Raw genomic sequence first — 18,056 nt, 5'->3', positions numbered from 1 at the left:
TGAGTTTTAACCTCCTCTGAGCTGCAGATCCTTCAAACTTTGTTTGAATCCATTTTGGAATTTTTTCTCAAGAATATAACTACTATAATACTACTCCTATGTACAAGAATATAACTACTATAATACTACTCCTATGTACAAGAATATAACTACTATAATACTACTCCTATGTACAAGAATATAACTACTATAATACTGCTCCTATGTACAAGAATATAACTACTATAATACTACCTCCTATGTACAAGAATATAACTACTATAATACTACTCCTATGTACAAGAATATAACTACTATAATACTACTCCTATGTACAAGAATATAACTACTATAATACTACTCCTATGTACAAGAATATAACTACTATAATACTACTCATATGTACAAGAATATAACTACTATAATACTACTCCTATGTACAAGAATATAACTGGTCCATAGGGGGTCACTATTATAACATATACTATAGATAATATACATACCCCCCCCTCCCCTCCCACATTACACAATGACACATGGGCCAGGTATAAATAGATCGGTATAATACGGGCAGATGGTTGGGGGCGGGGTCACAGATATCTCACATTACGGTATAAATTGTTCTGCTCTTAGAGGATATGAAATAAAAGGTAATGGAGATGAGGCGATGTAATATGTAGAATATGTAGAGCGGATTGTGCTGCTTGGTATTGGATATGACGGTGCGGTAGGCTGAGTTGCGCCCTCCGGTGCCGCCGCTGCTCTACTTAGTATGTATATGAATTCAGGGGAGGATTAGGCGGTGTAATGATACATCCGAGGTGTCTGCATTTTAAACACACAAATATTTTTAGACTGTTGTCTTGTGCAATGTCACTGCGGGCCTGGAGACGGGAGGAAGGAGTCTTATTATAGCTTCAGTATGACAGGGAGGCAGCAGCACAGAGTATTTCAGGAGTGCAGGCTGTTCTTGTGCTCGGCCATTATGACCACACTCGTCTTCATTATAATCCGCTGACCCCGCTGTCTCACAGAACCCGCTGAGCTCCGGGTGTTCTCTGTCTCTGAGGGATATTACACCGATAAATCACAGACCGGGCGCTCTGTCATCTCCGCTATATCATACATGGCTGTCTCTTGTCCTGGCACATCACTTGGGACAGTAATAGGCACCTCATACCAGGGCTGTCCATGTCTGGCAGCTCATGCCAGGGCTGTCTCTACCTCTCTCACACTACGCTATGGCTGTCTCTACTCCTGGCACACTGTTATGGCTGTCTCTTGTCCTGGCACACTATGCTATGGCTGTCTCTTGTCCTGGCACACCACGCTATGGCTGTCTCTTGTCCTGGCACACCACGCTATGGCTGTCTCTTGTCCTGGCACACTGTTATGGCTGTCTCTTGTCCTGGCACACTGTTATGGCTGTCTCTTGTCCTGGTACACTGTTATGGCTGTCTCTTGTCCTGGCACACTGCTATGGCTGTCTCTTGTCCTGGCACACCACGCTATGGCTGTCTCTTGTCCTGGCACACCACGCTATGGCTGTCTCTTGTCCTGGCACACCACGCTATGGCTGTCTCTTGTCCTGGCACACCACGCTATGGCTGTCTCTTGTCCTGGCACACCACGCTATGGCTGTCTCTTGTCCTGGCACACCACGCTATGGCTGTCTCTTGTCCTGGCACACCACGCTATGGCTGTCTCTTGTCCTGGCACACCACGCTATGGCTGTCTCTTGTCCTGGCACACCACGCTATGGCTGTCTCTTGTCCTGGCACACCACGCTATGGCTGTCTCTTGTCCTGGCACACCACGCTATGGCTGTCTCTTGTCCTGGCACACCACGCTATGGCTGTCTCTTGTCCTGGCACACCACGCTATGGCTGTCTCTTGTCCTGGCACACCACGCTATGGCTGTCTCTTGTCCTGGCACACCACGCTATGGCTGTCTCTTGTCCTGGCACACCACGCTATGGCTGTCTCTTGTCCTGGCACACCACGCTATGGCTGTCTCTTGTCCTGGCACACCACGCTATGGCTGTCTCTTGTCCTGGCACACCACGCTATGGCTGTCTCTTGTCCTGGCACACCACGCTATGGCTGTCTCTTGTCCTGGCACACTGTTATGGCTGTCTCTTGTCCTGGTACACTGTTATGGCTGTCTCTTGTCCTGGCACACTGCTATGGCTGTCTCTTGTCCTGGCACACCACGCTATGGCTGTCTCTTGTCCTGGCACACCACGCTATGGCTGTCTCTTGTCCTGGCACACCACGCTATGGCTGTCTCTTGTCCTGGCACACCACGCTATGGCTGTCTCTTGTCCTGGCACACCACGCTATGGCTGTCTCTTGTCCTGGCACACCACGCTATGGCTGTCTCTTGTCCTGGCACACCACGCTATGGCTGTCTCTTGTCCTGGCACACCACGCTATGGCTGTCTCTTGTCCTGGCACACCACGCTATGGCTGTCTCTTGTCCTGGCACACCACGCTATGGCTGTCTCTTGTCCTGGCACACCACGCTATGGCTGTCTCTTGTCCTGGCACACCACGCTATGGCTGTCTCTTGTCCTGGCACACCACGCTATGGCTGTCTCTTGTCCTGGCACACCACGCTATGGCTGTCTCTTGTCCTGGCACACCACGCTATGGCTGTCTCTTGTCCTGGCACACCACGCTATGGCTGTCTCTTGTCCTGGCACACCACGCTATGGCTGTCTCTTGTCCTGGCACACCACGCTATGGCTGTCTCTTGTCCTGGCACACCACGCTATGGCTGTCTCTTGTCCTGGCACACCACGCTATGGCTGTCTCTTGTCCTGGCACACCACGCTATGGCTGTCTCTTGTCCTGGCACACCACGCTATGGCTGTCTCTTGTCCTGGCACACCACGCTATGGCTGTCTCTTGTCCTGACACACTGTTATGGCTGTCTCTTGTCCTGGCACACCACACTATGGCAGTCTCTTGTCCTGGCACACCACACTATGGCAGTCTCTTGTCCTGACACACTGTTATGGCTGTCTCTTGTCCTGACACACTGCTATGGCAGTCTCTTGTCCTGGCACACTGTTATGGCAGTCTCTTGTCCTGACACACTGTTATGGCTGTCTCTTGTCCTGACACACTGCTATGGCAGTCTCTTGTCCTGGCACACTGTTATGGCAGTCTCTTGTCCTGACACACTGCTATGGCAGTCTCTTGTCCTGGCACACTGTTATGGCAGTCTCTTGTCCTGACACACTGTTATGGCTGTCTCTTGTCCTGACACACTGTTATGGCTGTCTCTTGTCCTGGCACACTGCTATGGCAGTCTCTTGTCCTGGCACACTGTTATGGCTGTCTCTTGTCCTGACACACTGCTATGGCAGTCTCTTGTCCTGACACACTGTTATGGCTGTCTCTTGTCCTGACACACTGCTATGGCAGTCTCTTGTCCTGACACAGTGCTATGGCAGTCTCTTGTCCTGGCACACTGTTATGGCAGTCTCTTGTCCTGGCACACTACCCCGGGCTCTCACATCCCACCAGGTGCTGCTCGAGGACTCTCCGGAGAATATTTAATGCTTCGCTGCCGCAGATTTTTCCAGGTTAATTACAAGGTACAGAAGGAAAATCAGCTATAATTTTATGCAGAGGAAACCGAGGAAACGGCGGCGGATTAACCCTTTCTTTTGTACACACAAACATGGGGTGAAATAAACGGTGTATATATATAAATATATATACCCTCACCCTGCACCCCACTGCTACCGGGCTAGACTAGAGACCTGAAGACTGAGCTGTAGGTGGCAGTATTCACACTCATCAGGTTATTTGACACTAGATATATAGGGCGTGTATACTTTTGCAATCACCTTCTTGCTACAATTGATCTAGAATATCAGGTGACAGACACGTTGCAAATGGTCTGGATTAAAAAGCTCTGACAGTTCGGTGTACACAGCGTGTGGGCAGAGCTATGTGTCTCCACGGCAAGAGACTACCACCAAACCCTAACAGATAACGGCAGAGTCAAACAGACCTCAGCAGAGGCGCAGTACAAGGCATGGGGGTGGGGCTCTGTATAATGGGGGCGGAGTCAGTCTTTGGGCTCTTACCTGGGTGGAGATGGCTTCTGCTCCGCATCTGCAACAGGGCAGCAAAACTGGTGCAAGACGGTCTCATTCCTGCAAAAGAGAAGGTATAATGGTATTATATCAGACGGGTGAGGTTAGCGCCCCCCACAGGACACTTGTACTGAAATCCTCTGTGCTGCTGTTAAGCCCTGCATCTCTCCTTCTTACATCATCAGCCTGTTTGTAACATACCGTACTGTGCTCACAAACATCATCACGTATTCACATTGCCTGCTCCTGAAATACTCTGTGTTGCTGTGAAAAGTCAAGTAATACTTTGTTCTTGAGGACAAACAAAAATTTGCAAGAGATGAAAACTGATGAAATCTGGAAAATGGCGGATGAGGGTTTTCTGCGGGTGGCTGTTCCCTGTGAGCGGTGGAGTAAACAGATTACCTGTAATATAAGAAGCGCCGCAGCCGCCGCCGCGTCCTGACAGATTGGAGAGAATACCGGATTAGAGATCCCCCTCCACCCCAATGTTCCCTCTCAGACTCTGATTTATTGGTTTCTAGATGTCGTCTGTCGTCCGTCCTGTTTATTGAAAATTTACGGATCCTAGAAAATTATTTATATACGGGAAAGAACAGAAAGAGGAGTCATGTGACACCCCCCCCCATCCTAAACCAGTAGTCCGTGGTTTGTGTTCCCGTTGCGTCCTACATATACATAATGGCGTTCTCACTGACATGTGACCCGGTCGCCGTCTCCTTCTTCTGTCTCTGTAATTAAACCCACTTTCGGTGCCGCGGCGCTAATGAATAAATTACAGCGCTCATCCTCTTCCTGGACTCACAAGAGCGACTCTTCATTTAATCACTTTACAAATGTCATCGTCTCGTTCAGCGCTGCCCCCTGCGGAGACCTGACAGACCCCGGTACTGCTGCGCACCAGGGATGGGAAATTATCAGTTCCATGGAGGGTATAGTGTGGCCCTAAGAGTGGCACCCTGTGGGCCGAATGAATCACCACCCAGCTTTCCCGATTCCTCCTGCAAAACGCCCGGACTGTCAAGGCGATTGAGCGTCGATCGTTCCGATTCTCAGGAGACAACCTTGACCTCTTCGCTCAATAAGGACAATGAGGGGTTAACACGAGACCTGAAGCTACTGACCCCTGCCAAGACGAGGGGGTCCAGCAGATATGAGATCGCCCCCCCCCCCCCCAATCTTGTCAATGTGACCCCGAGCGGTGCACATAGCGAACTAATACAATATATTGGGTGCAGGCCCTGTTGCCATGGCGACCGGCTCCACAATGTCATTATTCACACTCTGCCTCTGGATGTGCGGACGTGACGCGCTGCTCCTCCAGGAATCGCGCCTGCACCTTCACTGAGCGCAGGCCGTCACGCGTCGGCCCCTTTAATTACCGACGGGGGTCCCCGACACGGATAATTAGTGTCGCAGACCTCCGGCGTGGGGTAAACCCGACTAAAGGGGGCGCAACAAAAAAATTACTATCAAGAGACTGAAAACTCATCTTGGTCATGTCCCGATACGCTGTACCAACCCCTCAGCTGCGAGGAGTATTATGGCCTCTATATAAGGATGAGCAGAAATGTTTGCATGTCAGCTGAACCTACTGAACGATCCTGTGCCAGTCTTTACTGTAGTTCTAACATTCTATTCATGGACCGTAACAATCTACATAAACAGTACAAGGGTATAGAAAGCTCTCTAGAGGTTCGGTTCCAGTCTTTACTGCACTTCTATTCAGTGATCTAGTTACCACTCCATCATCCATTATTAATTCCACTGAGCAGGAATTAATAATATATCCCTTCATTTGTGCGCCTCGTGGTCGCCGTCTACAGAATTACCTTTAATCTACAGATTTGCTGCGCTGGCAAATGAAAGAAAATCCAATATTCTCATCAAGGAAAGGCATTAAAGGGGCGCACGTCGTAATCCGCAGAGCCAGCATCACAATGTGCATCCAATCTCTGCCGTCTTCCCAAAGCGCCAATTTCATTTTTGCCTAATCGCCTGTAAATAATGACTCCTAATAGGACGAGGGGCGACCATGAAAATGGCCTCCGCATCCTCCACCATGGCGATCACTTGTTATCTAGAGCCGTGTTTACATGTTACAATGGCTGATAACAGGGAACAATAGATTAGATCCCTTACAGCAGACACCAATTGCCCCCACTATTGCCACCGGGGCAGGTCCTGGGGGTATTAGACACCTCTATACCAGTCACTCCTCTTATAACGCTCCCGCACTATTACAATTTGGTGTTACCGTCCCTTTAAGGGAGACAGCTGCCCTCATTGTCTATCATCATGGGGGTGGGGGGCGCCGTTATCATTGGGCCATGGATGTCACAGGCTCTCGCCACCGGCCTCCCCGCAGGACCCTCCTGCTGTTCGGGACGCGTTCAGGCGGCCGCTCATCCCTCGCCGCTAATGAATCCGTCATTCGTTCACGACACAGATGTGCTCAGGGATTTCGAATGAGAATGTAAATCCCACCGCAGATACGTGTGCGCAGGACATCAATAGCGCCACGATTATCGTGGGGGGACGGACGCAAGTCTCGGAGAAACTGCAAGAAAAAAAATCTGTTTGCGCTGTTTACACGACTAGCGCGCCTGTAATACTTGGCGTCATTACACACCAGGTGGACGGCGCTGCCCCTGTCCTGTACGGAGGAGACGAGCGTCATGTGACGCATAAATAATACCGTATCCGCGCACTACATGTAACATTAATACAAGTCCCTCAGGCTGGATTCACACATGGCGGCATTCTTACGCCTTTGTAAGTTTCAACCACAAATCCAAATCCGGCGGGTTAATCTGTGGCGTAAAATCTGGCCATGTGTGATGGCTCCCAGCTTACCTAGAACCCTGATGAACAAAACAAGTCTAGTGAATCCTGTACTTTGTTATTCAGAAGTCTGGGAAAGCTGGGTGACCATGTTTTACTCAAGCCACATCTAAATCTGCACCAAAAACCACACGTGCGACCTGCAGATTTTGCAGCAGATTTGTCCACGGCATTAAATTGTGCTGCATATAAATCCACTCTTAATCCAGATTGTATGAGAAAGTTGGATGGCACTTTCCTAGGATCCTGAATGGAAATATGGGAAATACATCAAGTCTTCCTGGAACGACAGACGACGTTGCGGAGGAATCTGGGAAAGCTGGGTGACAATCCTTGTGGCGGCTATAATGGCGGCTCTACAACTTTCTTCTCAAGTCCGAAGCAAAAAAATATTCTAAATTTCAAGTTCCATTAAAACTTAGCAGTTTCGTGGAATTTCGATAGTGTAAAATTGCGCCAAATGTGAATCCATCCTAGATATATGTTTTGGTTTTTTTTAGTCAAATCGGTGCCACCCAGCTTTCCTAGAATCCTGAATGGCAATACAAATTTAGTTATGCAGCAATTCATCCAACACTTCCTGCCTAGATTTTCTATAGTCTGGAAAAGCTGGGTGACAACCTATAGTTGAGCTTTAATGGCAGCCCTATTGCTTGTCACCCAGCTTTCTCAGGAACAGATATACCTAATCTTTACATTTTTTTAATATTGACCTCGGTCACGTAAGCAATATCAAAATTATGGGTGAAATTTTCTGTATCCAGGCAGTACGGGTTTAGTGACCAAGGGTGTGTGACTAGATTTGTGGATTATCTGGAATTTACAGTCTTGTAGGCCTCAGATATCACAGTAGGCCTCAACCAATCAGAGCGCAGCTTTCTTTGTGTACACTGCACTGCAGAGATGAATCGTGGCTTCTGATTGGCTGCTAGGGGCCTTAGCTACTGGATGTAATATGTGGTATACAATGGCCGCCCTCGCAGCGCACATCACACCAAGGTTATCGGGAATGTCACCTGAGGAGATACAATGGCCAATCACTTACACCACATGTCAGGTCTATCCGCTCTGTGCGAATCGTATCGGTAGAGGGGACGGGACCTCCAATAGGGGGCAGTATCAATTCTATTCAGCCATTTTGGGAATCAATATGGCCTCCCAGTGGGCATTGTAATGGCAGCCATATTGGTTGTCACCCAGCCTTCGTCAAAATGGCTGAACTGTCCTGGAATTATAATGGGCAAAGCCCCTCAGCTATTACCCTGCAGGGGGCGCCCTATAGCACTCTCCACTGGAAGTTCTGCCATGTCCAGAGCTCACAAGATGGCGGTGGTCATGTGATTTATCTGCAAGCCACCATGTTCAAAGAGGACGACTTCAGAGTGTGGTCCTGGGTAAGGGCGACCATGTCTGAATTGTTATCAGAAATTGATGTCTGTGTATACAAAGTGGGCAGCACAAGATGGCGTCCGTGTACGGTCCATGTCTTCCATATGCCCTATCAATAGATTAGATAGCCACCACGGGGCCCGATCATTGCTCACTGGACTATTCTGCACTTTTCTATTTCAGATTCCACCATTTCAGCACCTTGGACAGGGCCCATCCCGTGTACAACACCAGACACTCCAGCACTGAGGGCAGCCATAACTGAGGAACCCTGCAATCCTTGTGTATAGCTTCCCAGATGCTGTTAAAGCTACCTGAAATACTCTGTGCTGCTGGAGATCCTGCTCCTTACACTAGGTAAGTTACCTGCTGCCTGTTCTATCATCACCACATGAATGGACAGGTCATTGACTTCCTCAATATCAGCACACTCCTCCTCTACTGAAATACTCTGTGCTGCTGGATACCCTGCTCCTCCTCTTATAAAATTATCAGTCTTTGACCTTCCGCAAGATAAGCACAGTCCTGTACTTTGTGCAGCTCTGAGGCCCTGCTCCTTCCACTGTATAAATTTCAGTCTGTGGCCCCCTGAAATACTTTGTGCTGCTGTGGAACCTGCTGCTTCCACTATCCTCACCCCCGCATCCATTCCCCTCCTTTTATAATGCAGCCTCTTCTTCACCATCATCATCAGGTCACTTTCCCCCAATACTCTAGGACCCCCGCTACTTCCACTATGTAACGCTCAGTCAGTACACTCCTCTCCTAAAATACTCTGTACTGCTGGGGACCCTGACAGTTACACAGTGGAAGGGGCAAACGGTCAACCCTAACTTTTATCCATCATTAATATCATGAAGTCACTTTCCCCTACAAGAGCAGCACACTACTCTGCCAAAATACTCAGCCCTGTTGCTTCCACTATATAGCTTACAATCTGTCACCTCCAGCTTTTATCCATCCCCCTCCTTTCATCATGGAGACCCTTCCTCACGATCATCATCAAGTAAGCACACTACTTTGCTGAAATCCTCTGTGCAGCTTGGTGTAACACTCCATGCTCTGTAGAAGTGAATTGCTCTGCTCTCAGCATTTGGCAGAATAAGGGCTTGAGCTGCCAACCCCCGAGGGAAAGCCCACAGGAGCCGGCCAACTGCAGTGTTATGGATTATATTATAGCGGTATAATATACGGGGGAGGCACACACTGTATATATCTATATACACTCAGTACACAGTCAGGGCCACAGACGGCCGCAGAGCATCTGGCTCTTCCCAGAACTCGGGTCTAATTACATTCATATTTCCTCATTTGCTCCTGCCTGGCGAGAGGCCGGTGGGAAGCCTCGAGAACCCCACAAATTGGCCGCATTCGTCATATTAATACACAGCGCAGCAATCTACGAGGAGCTGCGTGCTGGGAACGAGCATTATGTGTGAGCTCTGGAGACAGAAACAACAGCGGGCAATAGGGAAGGTTTCATTAAAGGGGACCCAGAATTAAAGGGACATTTAAGAATCCGGGCCGGTGGAAATGACCCCTTTTTACCCCATCCTCACAAGCATACAGCAGTGTGCCCAGATTTCAATGGGTCCTACAGCCCACTGGGTTGAGGGGCCCCTAGCTTACCCCCTCCTCAGCTTGACCAAAGCCGGTTTACCAAGGCTGCAATGGGTCCCTGTAGCCCACTGGGTCCTGGCAGCCTGGTCCTGACACAATCCTGGTTCATCAGTCTGGATCTCAACATATTTGGGACTGTGGCCCCCATAGCCGAGAAGGTCCTGGCATCCAATACTATTGGTCTGGACCACAGACAGTAAAAAGGGGCCCCCAGTCTACCCAACCAAACATAAAGCATGCCTACCCAGACTGCAATGAGCCTATAAAGCCCACTGAGCCCTGGCATTGTCGTGCAGACTCGGGCCTATGTGATCAGCCTGGATCCTGATATATTTGGGCCCTCAGATAACACTGTCACTGTGGCCCCTGCATATCTCATCCTTAGTTGGACAAGCACAGGCCACATTTACCCAAATTGCAATGAGATCCCCATTGGCCCTGGCATCCTAGTGCTGACCACTGGTGACTCCTGGTGTATGTGAGCCCAACGGGCCTTCTGCTTACCCACCCTCAGCTTGACAAGCAGAAAGCATGATCAACCAAATTACAACAGGCCCCTAAAGCCCACTGGCCCTGGCATCCTAGTGTCAACACAAGTGGTCACAAGCAGTCTGCCTCCTTAGGCGTGCCGACCTTTAAGTAACAAAGCCGACCCCTGCTAGAGTAAGTCCCCAATGGGATCCCAAATCCCACTAGGCTCTGGTGTCCTACTGAATATCCAGACTGCAATGGGTCCCCCAATCCCACAGGGTCCTGGCATCCTAGTGCTGACACAGGCCCATAGGAGCGGTGTGTGCCCGGGATAACACAGCCCCCCCCCCCCCCCCGTATACCCCACTGCAGCTTTACAAACAAGTGCATGTTTACCCCAATTACAATGGACCTCCAAAACCCAATGGGCCCTGGCATCCTAGTGCTGACACAAGCCCATAGGAGCGGTGTGTGCCCGGGATAACACAGCCCCCCCCCCCCCCCCCGTATACCCCACTGCAGCTTTACAAACAAGTGCATGTTTACCCCAATTACAATGGACCTCCAAAACCCAATGGGCCCTGGCATCCTAGTGGTTTTTGGGGGTTGGAGGCTGAGTATAGCCCCCTAGCAGATAAATAACTCCCCCATCCCCATGCTCAGTACAACTTCCTCTCACAGTCACTACTATAAGGAGCCCTTCAAGCCTTTCAGCACCGAGGACAGATCTGCAGCAGCTGCGGCGCCGGTCATGCTCCGAGAATCTAAACACGAGCAGACACGGCCGATTCCTGGCCCCGATGGGTAACCGCCCCCTGAAATTCTCCTACAGAGAGTCCAACGCCAAATATCCTGGCAAATCTGTGATAACCGGCAACGAGGTCAGGGGTCATCGATCAGATCAAAGGTCAAAAGTTTTTAGAATTTTTAAAATTGGGTCACCATTCGAGCCAGAAATTTTGCGGTGTGCACAGCGGTGTCATGTCTATGGCGTATGGGGTGTATTCAGTGCAAGTCTCAGCATACACCCTGAAAGAGTCCTCTATGCCAGCCGTCACGTGTAACACGTATGTAGCGTGCTCCTCCGCAGTGTGGGAAGAGCAAACATTTTCTGCATCTCTGAAGCTTCGCATTTGAGTAATTCCCCCGGAGAGGCAGGGAGGGGGCGGACAGGTTACAGCACTTCTCCCTCTTACCCACATTCTCCAGAAATAGACAGGACGCAGCCAGCCGAATAAAAGTAACGCAGAGATCAATCCCCTCACCCCACAGGAGGCGGAGACTGCCCCAAAATGTGAGAGGTCATTGCCAAGAGTCCCTATCATTACCATTACCTATAACCCCCCCCCCCCATCCAACGCTACCGAATCTCATCTATATTCCCCAACACTATACCTACCAGCATATATCACCGCCATACCAATACTATACTGACCAACAGTGTAACACAGACCAATATGAACAACATGTGTAGTACCGAAGCCTCTATACATAGGAGTTAGTATTATAGTAGTTATATTCTTGTACATAGGAGCAGTATTATAGTAGTTATATATTCTTGTACATAGGAGTAGTATTATAGTAGTTATATTCTTGTACATTAGGAGTAGTATTATAGTAGTTATATTCTTGTACATAGGAGGTAAGTATTATAGTAGTTATATTCTTGTACATAGGAGCAGTATTATAGTAGTTATATTCTTGTACATAGGAGTAGTATTATAGTAGTTATATTCTTGTACATAGGAGTAGTATTATAGTAGTTATATTCTTGTACATAGGGAGGTAGTATTATAGTAGTTATATTCTTGTACATAGGAGCAGTATTATAGTAGTTATATTCTTTGTACATAGGGAGGCAGTATTATAGTAGTTATATTCTTGTACATAGGAGTAGTATTATAGTAGTTATATTCTCTTGTACATAGGAGTAGTATTATAGTAGTTATATTCTTGTACATAGGAGTAGTATTATAGTAGTTATATTCTTGTACATAGGAGTAGTATTATAGTAGTTATATTCTTGTACATAGGAGTAGTATTATAGTAGTTATATTCTTGTACATAGGAGCAGTATTATAGTAGTTATATTCTTGTACATAGGAGTAGTATTATAGTAGTTATATTCTTGTACATAGGAGTAGTATTATAGTAGTTATATTCTTGTACATAGGTGGGGCAGTATTATAGTAGTTATATTCTTGTACATAGGGGGCAGTATTTATAGTAGTTATATTCTTGTATATAGGAGCAGTATTATAGTAGTTATATTCTTGTACATAGGAGTAGTATATTATAGTAGTTATATTCTTGTACATATGGGGCAGTATTAGACCATTAAGCAGTTATACCGCCCCTCACATACTCCCCTTCCCCCTCTTCTCTCTGGTGTAATACTCAGTCCATGGTCTATTAGAGCATATAACTCCCGCTCAGTGACATGCGGTATATGATAACACTTCACTACCAGGGCTCTTACAGTTTATATTTAGGCTCACTATGGGTGAACCTCAGTGTCTCATACGGTATATATACAACATATTCTGTAACGCTAATATTTTGCAGTTTTCTCCATATTTGGCATCACAATTCTCCATATTTGGCATCACAATATAAACTTCACGCTGACTTGGGTAAGGATTGGTAGTAAGATCTTAGATCCATGTCATGCACTGGGCTCATTCGCCCTCATTACAGCGTCCGTCGCTCTGCACCGCCACATCTCCGGGATCACAAGACGCTGCTGGTTATATGTCCCCTCTCTTCCTGCAGTCTCTGTATCAGAGCGTCAATGAGCCCGGACACATAGGAAGCCTCTAAGTCATCACTGAGGATACAGAGAGAACATCAGCAACGACGTATATATACCGTATGTCCTGCACAGATAACCAGTACACCCCCCATAATGTCACCGTATAACGAGTGCACCCTATACTGTCACCCTATAACCAGTACACCATCCATACTCTCATCGTATAACCAGTGCACCCCTCGTACTGTCACCCTATAGTACACCCCTCATACTGTCACCCTATAACCAGTGCACCCCTCGTACTGTCACCCTATAACCAGTGCACCCCTCGTACTGTCACCCTATAACCAGTGCACCCCTCGTACTGTCACCCTATAACCAGTACACCCCTCGTACTGTCACCCTATAACCAGTGCACCCCTCGTACTGTCACCCTATAACCAGTGCACCCCTCGTACTGTCACCCTATAACCAGTGCACCCCTCGTACTGACACCCTATAACCAGTGCACCCATCGTACTGTCATCCTATAACCAGTACACCCCCCATACTATCCCCAGTACGCCCGACGCACAGTGACCTCTGAGTCCATCACCCTCCTCCGTTTCCCACAATCCTCGCACATCCAGATTCTCCGCATGTAGATCTGCACCATCCCTCCCATCATCCATCCTGTGATCCTGGTGCAGAGACCGAGAGCGGCTCAGGGAATAGGAGCGGAGATACACTGGGGGGCACACCGTAACGGGGGAGGGGAGCAACCATGCAACCCTATCACCATGAGATTGTGCCAATGCCCTGGAGGGGGTGGTTATCGCTGGCAACCTGACCTAGATGAACTCCATAGCTCAGACACTGACAGCAGTGATGTGACCCCTGACCTACCTGTAATCTCTCCCCTGGGCAGCCATATACTCTCCCCCTTCCCCCAATCCAGATCCCATGTAATCTATACATTTACAGGCAGTGCATGGGTTAATACTATGCAGTAAGAAGGAACCTCCAAGGCGAGCTCAGACCCAAACCCCAACCCCCCCCCTGGCATCTTAGGGGTCATCTCTTGTGGTTCTACAACCATGGAGACCCTGACGGGGGTTGTGGCTGCCGAGAGTACTGACCCCGCTTATAGGACCAGGATGCCTTCACTATGTAAGATGTACTCGCTACAACAGATGGGACTGTCATGCCAACGCGTAGCCTACAGATATATGGGATCGGGAGCTGCATATGCCAGGGCGGCCCCGACTACACTACAGACTACCGGGCATCAGCAATGTAGACCCTACACAGAAGGGGGCAAGAGGAGAGCCCATAGCTGTACCCCAAATAATCCAACCTGCGGTCAGGGAGACGTCTCCTAAACATGTACCCTATAGGCGGCAACTAATGTATACCAACCCTACACAGGGCAGTCCTAGGCAAAGACCATGGAGAGGGCAGTTATATCCAAGGACCCTATAGAAGGCAGCTTTACCCATGGACCCTATAGAAGGCAGCGGTATCCCGGGCAGCTGTATCCACAGATACTATATCCAGCAGCTAAGTCTACAGGATCTACAGAGAGCAGATATATCCAGCGTGCCTATAGAGGGAAGATGTGTCCATGGACCCTATATAAGACCGCTATAGCCACAGACCTTATAGACGGCAGCTCTATCCCTGGCTCCTATAGACGGCAGCTCTATCCCTGGCTCCTATACACGGCAGCTCTATCCCCGGCTCCTATACACGGCAGCTCTATCCCCGGCTCCTATACACGGCAGCTCTATCCCCGGCTCCTATACACGGCAGCTCTATCCCCGGCTCCTATACACGGCAGCTCTATCTCCGGCTCCTATACACGGCAGCTCTATCCCCGGCTCCTATAGACGGCAGCTCTATCCCCGGCTCCTATAGACAGTAGCTCTATCCCTGGCTCCTATAGACAGTAGCTCTATCCCTGGCTCCTATAGACAGTAGCTCTATCCCTGGCTCCTATAGAGGGCAGCTCTATCCCTGGCTCCTATAGACAGTAGCTCTATCCCTGGCTCCTATAGACAGTAGCTCTATCCCTGGCTCCTATAGACAGTAGCTCTATCCCTGGCTCCTATAGACAGTAGCTCTATCCCTGGCTCCTATACACGGCAGCTCTATCCCCGGCTCCTATAGACGGCAGCTCTATCCCCGGCTCCTATACACGGCAGCTCTATCCCCGGCTCCTATACACGGCAGCTCTATCCCCGGCTCCTATACACGGCAGCTCTATCCCCGGCTCCTATACACAGCAGCTCTATCCCTGGCTCCTATAGAGGGCAGCTCTATCCCTGGCTCCTATAGAGGGCAGCTCTATCCCCGGCTCCTATAGACGGCAGCTCTATCCCCGGCTCCTATAGACGGCAGCTCTATCCCCGGCTCCTATAGACGGCAGCTCTATCCCCGGCTCCTATAGACGGCAGCTCTATCCCCGGCTCCTATAGACGGCAGCTCTATCCCCGGCTCCTATAGACGGCAGCTCTATCCCCGGCTCCTATAGACGGCAGCTCTATCCCCGGCTCCTATAGACGGCAGCTCTATCCCCGGCTCCTATAGAGGGCAGCTCTATCCCCGGCTCCTATACACGGCGGCTCTATCCCCGGCTCCTATAGACAGTGGCTCTATCCCTGGCTCCTATAGACAGTAGCTCTATCCCTGGCTCCTATAGACATCAGCTATATACCTGGCTCCTATAGACGGCAGCTCTATCCCTGGCTCCTATAGACAGTAGCTCTATCCCTGGCTCCTATAGACATCAGCTATATACCTGGCTCCTATAGACATCAGCTATATACCTGGCTCCTATAGACGGCAACTCTATCCCTGGCTCCTATAGACGGCAGCTCTATCCCCGGCTCCTATAGACGGCAGCTCTATCCCTGGCTCCTATAGACGGCGGCTCTATCCCCGGCTCCTATAGACGGCAGCTCTATCCCTGGCTCCTATAGACAGTAGCTCTATCCCTGGCTCCTATAGACAGTAGCTCTATCCCTGGCTCCTATAGACAGTAGCTCTATCCCTGGCTCCTATAGACGGTAGCTCTATCCCTGGCTCCTATAGACGGTAGCTCTATCCCTGGCTCCTATAGACGGTAGCTCTATCCCTGGCTCCTATAGACGGTAGCTCTATCCCTGGCTCCTATAGACAGTAGCTCTATCCCTGGCTCCTATAGACGGCAGCTCTATCCCTGGCTCCTATAGACGGCAGCTCTATCCCTGGCTCCTATAGACAGTAGCTCTATCCCCGGCTCCTATAGACGGCAGTTACATTCAGGGTCCCTATAGTGGGCAGGTATATAAGGCAGCCATATCCCTATAGAGGCCGGTGCATGCTACAGGGGTGGCCGCTACTCACTCGGCTTTCCTCCCCAGGATGGCCTTGCACAGGCTCGGGGTCTTGTGGCTCTGCGGGGAGCTCCGGGGCCCCGCGCTCTGTCCAGGCTCGGGCTCGGGTTCGGTGCTCGGGACCGGCGGCGGGTGCTGATGTGCCGGGGGCTGCGCCTGGACGTGCGCCGGGCTCTCGGGGGCGCTGTGCGGCGGCGGCGGAGGCTGAGGTTGTGGCGCCGGGTTGGGGCTCTGCTGCTGCTGCTGCACTGTCTGGTGCAGGTCCCGGAGGTTCCGGTTCTCGGTGCCCAGCTGGTCCAGCCTCCGCTCCAGCTCGTCGATGCGCTGCCTCTGGGTGTGGATGAGGCTCTGCTGGTTCTGCACGATGGTGGTCAGCTCCCGCAGGTACAGCACGGCCCGCACCGGGTTCTCCAGGAGATTCTCCATCATCATCCCGGGACCCGGACACACTGAGCAGCGGAGACTGTGCGGCCAGCGGCGGGGGGAGGAGAGCGGGAGGCCGGGCCTGACAGCCACAAGCAAGGCAGTGCTCAGCCCGCCCATACACCAGCCCTGCGGGACCGGCACAGAGGAGACACTGCACAGTACTACTGCCATACACAGTACTACTGCCAGCCACACACAGTACTACTGCCAGCTATACACAGTACTACTGCCAGCTATACACAGTACTACTGCCAGCTATACACAGTACTACTGCCAGCCACACACAGTACTACTGCCAGCTATACACAGTACTACTGCCAGCCACACACAGTACTACTGCCAGCCATACACAGTACTACTGCCAGCTATACACAGTACTACTGCCAGCTATACACAGTACTACTGCCAGCCACACACAGTACTACTGCCAGCCATACACAGTACTACTGCCAGCTATACACAGTACTACTGCCAGCCACACACAGTACTACTGCCAGCTATACACAGTACTACTGCCAGCCACACACAGTACTACTGCCAGCCACACACAGTACTACTGCCAGCCACACACAGTACTACTGCCAGCCACACACAGTACTACTGCCAGCCACACACAGTACTACTGCCAGCCACACACAGTACTACTGCCAGCCACACACAGTACTACTGCCAGCTATACACAGTACTACTGCCAGCTATACACAGTACTACTGCCAGCCACACACAGTACTACTGCCAGCTATACACAGTACTACTGCCAGCTATACACAGTACTACTGCCAGCCACACACAGTACTACTGCCAGCCACACACAGTACTACTGCCAGCTATACACAGTACTACTGCCAGCCACACACAGTACTACTGCCAGCCACACACAGTACTACTGCCAGCTATACACAGTACTACTGCCAGCCACACACAGTACTACTGTCAGCTATACACAGTACTACTGCCAGCCACACACAGTACTACTGCCAGCCACACACAGTACTACTGCCAGCCACACACAGTACTACTGCCAGCTATACACAGTACTACTGACAGCCATACACAGTACTACTGCCAGCCACACACAGTACTACTGCCAGCTATACACAGTACTAC

The 18,056-nt window shown here is 50.1% G+C and overlaps 1 protein-coding gene across 4 annotated transcripts in view; it reads right to left on the bottom strand.

The window, feature by feature from the left end:
• The window catches only part of IQSEC3 (IQ motif and Sec7 domain ArfGEF 3), a 41,675-nt gene extending 24,677 nt beyond the window's left edge, over positions 1–16,998 (bottom strand). For all 4 annotated transcript variants that reach the window (XM_075275446.1, XM_075275447.1, XM_075275450.1 and 1 more), the window contains exons 1-2: positions 16,534–16,998; positions 4,083–4,151 (exon numbers count right to left, since the gene is read on the bottom strand). In XM_075275446.1, the coding sequence (XP_075131547.1) occupies positions 4,083–4,151; positions 16,534–16,955 (491 nt within the window). In that variant the 5' untranslated portion in view covers positions 16,956–16,998. The remainder of the gene's footprint in view (positions 1–4,082; positions 4,152–16,533) is intronic.
• Between the last annotated feature and the right edge of the window lie 1,058 nt (positions 16,999–18,056).

The sequence above is a fragment of the Leptodactylus fuscus genome, chromosome 5 (genome assembly GCF_031893055.1).
Source record: "Leptodactylus fuscus isolate aLepFus1 chromosome 5, aLepFus1.hap2, whole genome shotgun sequence".
Lineage (NCBI taxonomy): Eukaryota > Metazoa > Chordata > Amphibia > Anura > Leptodactylidae > Leptodactylus > Leptodactylus fuscus.
This window is presented reverse-complemented; position numbering and strand designations above follow the sequence as displayed.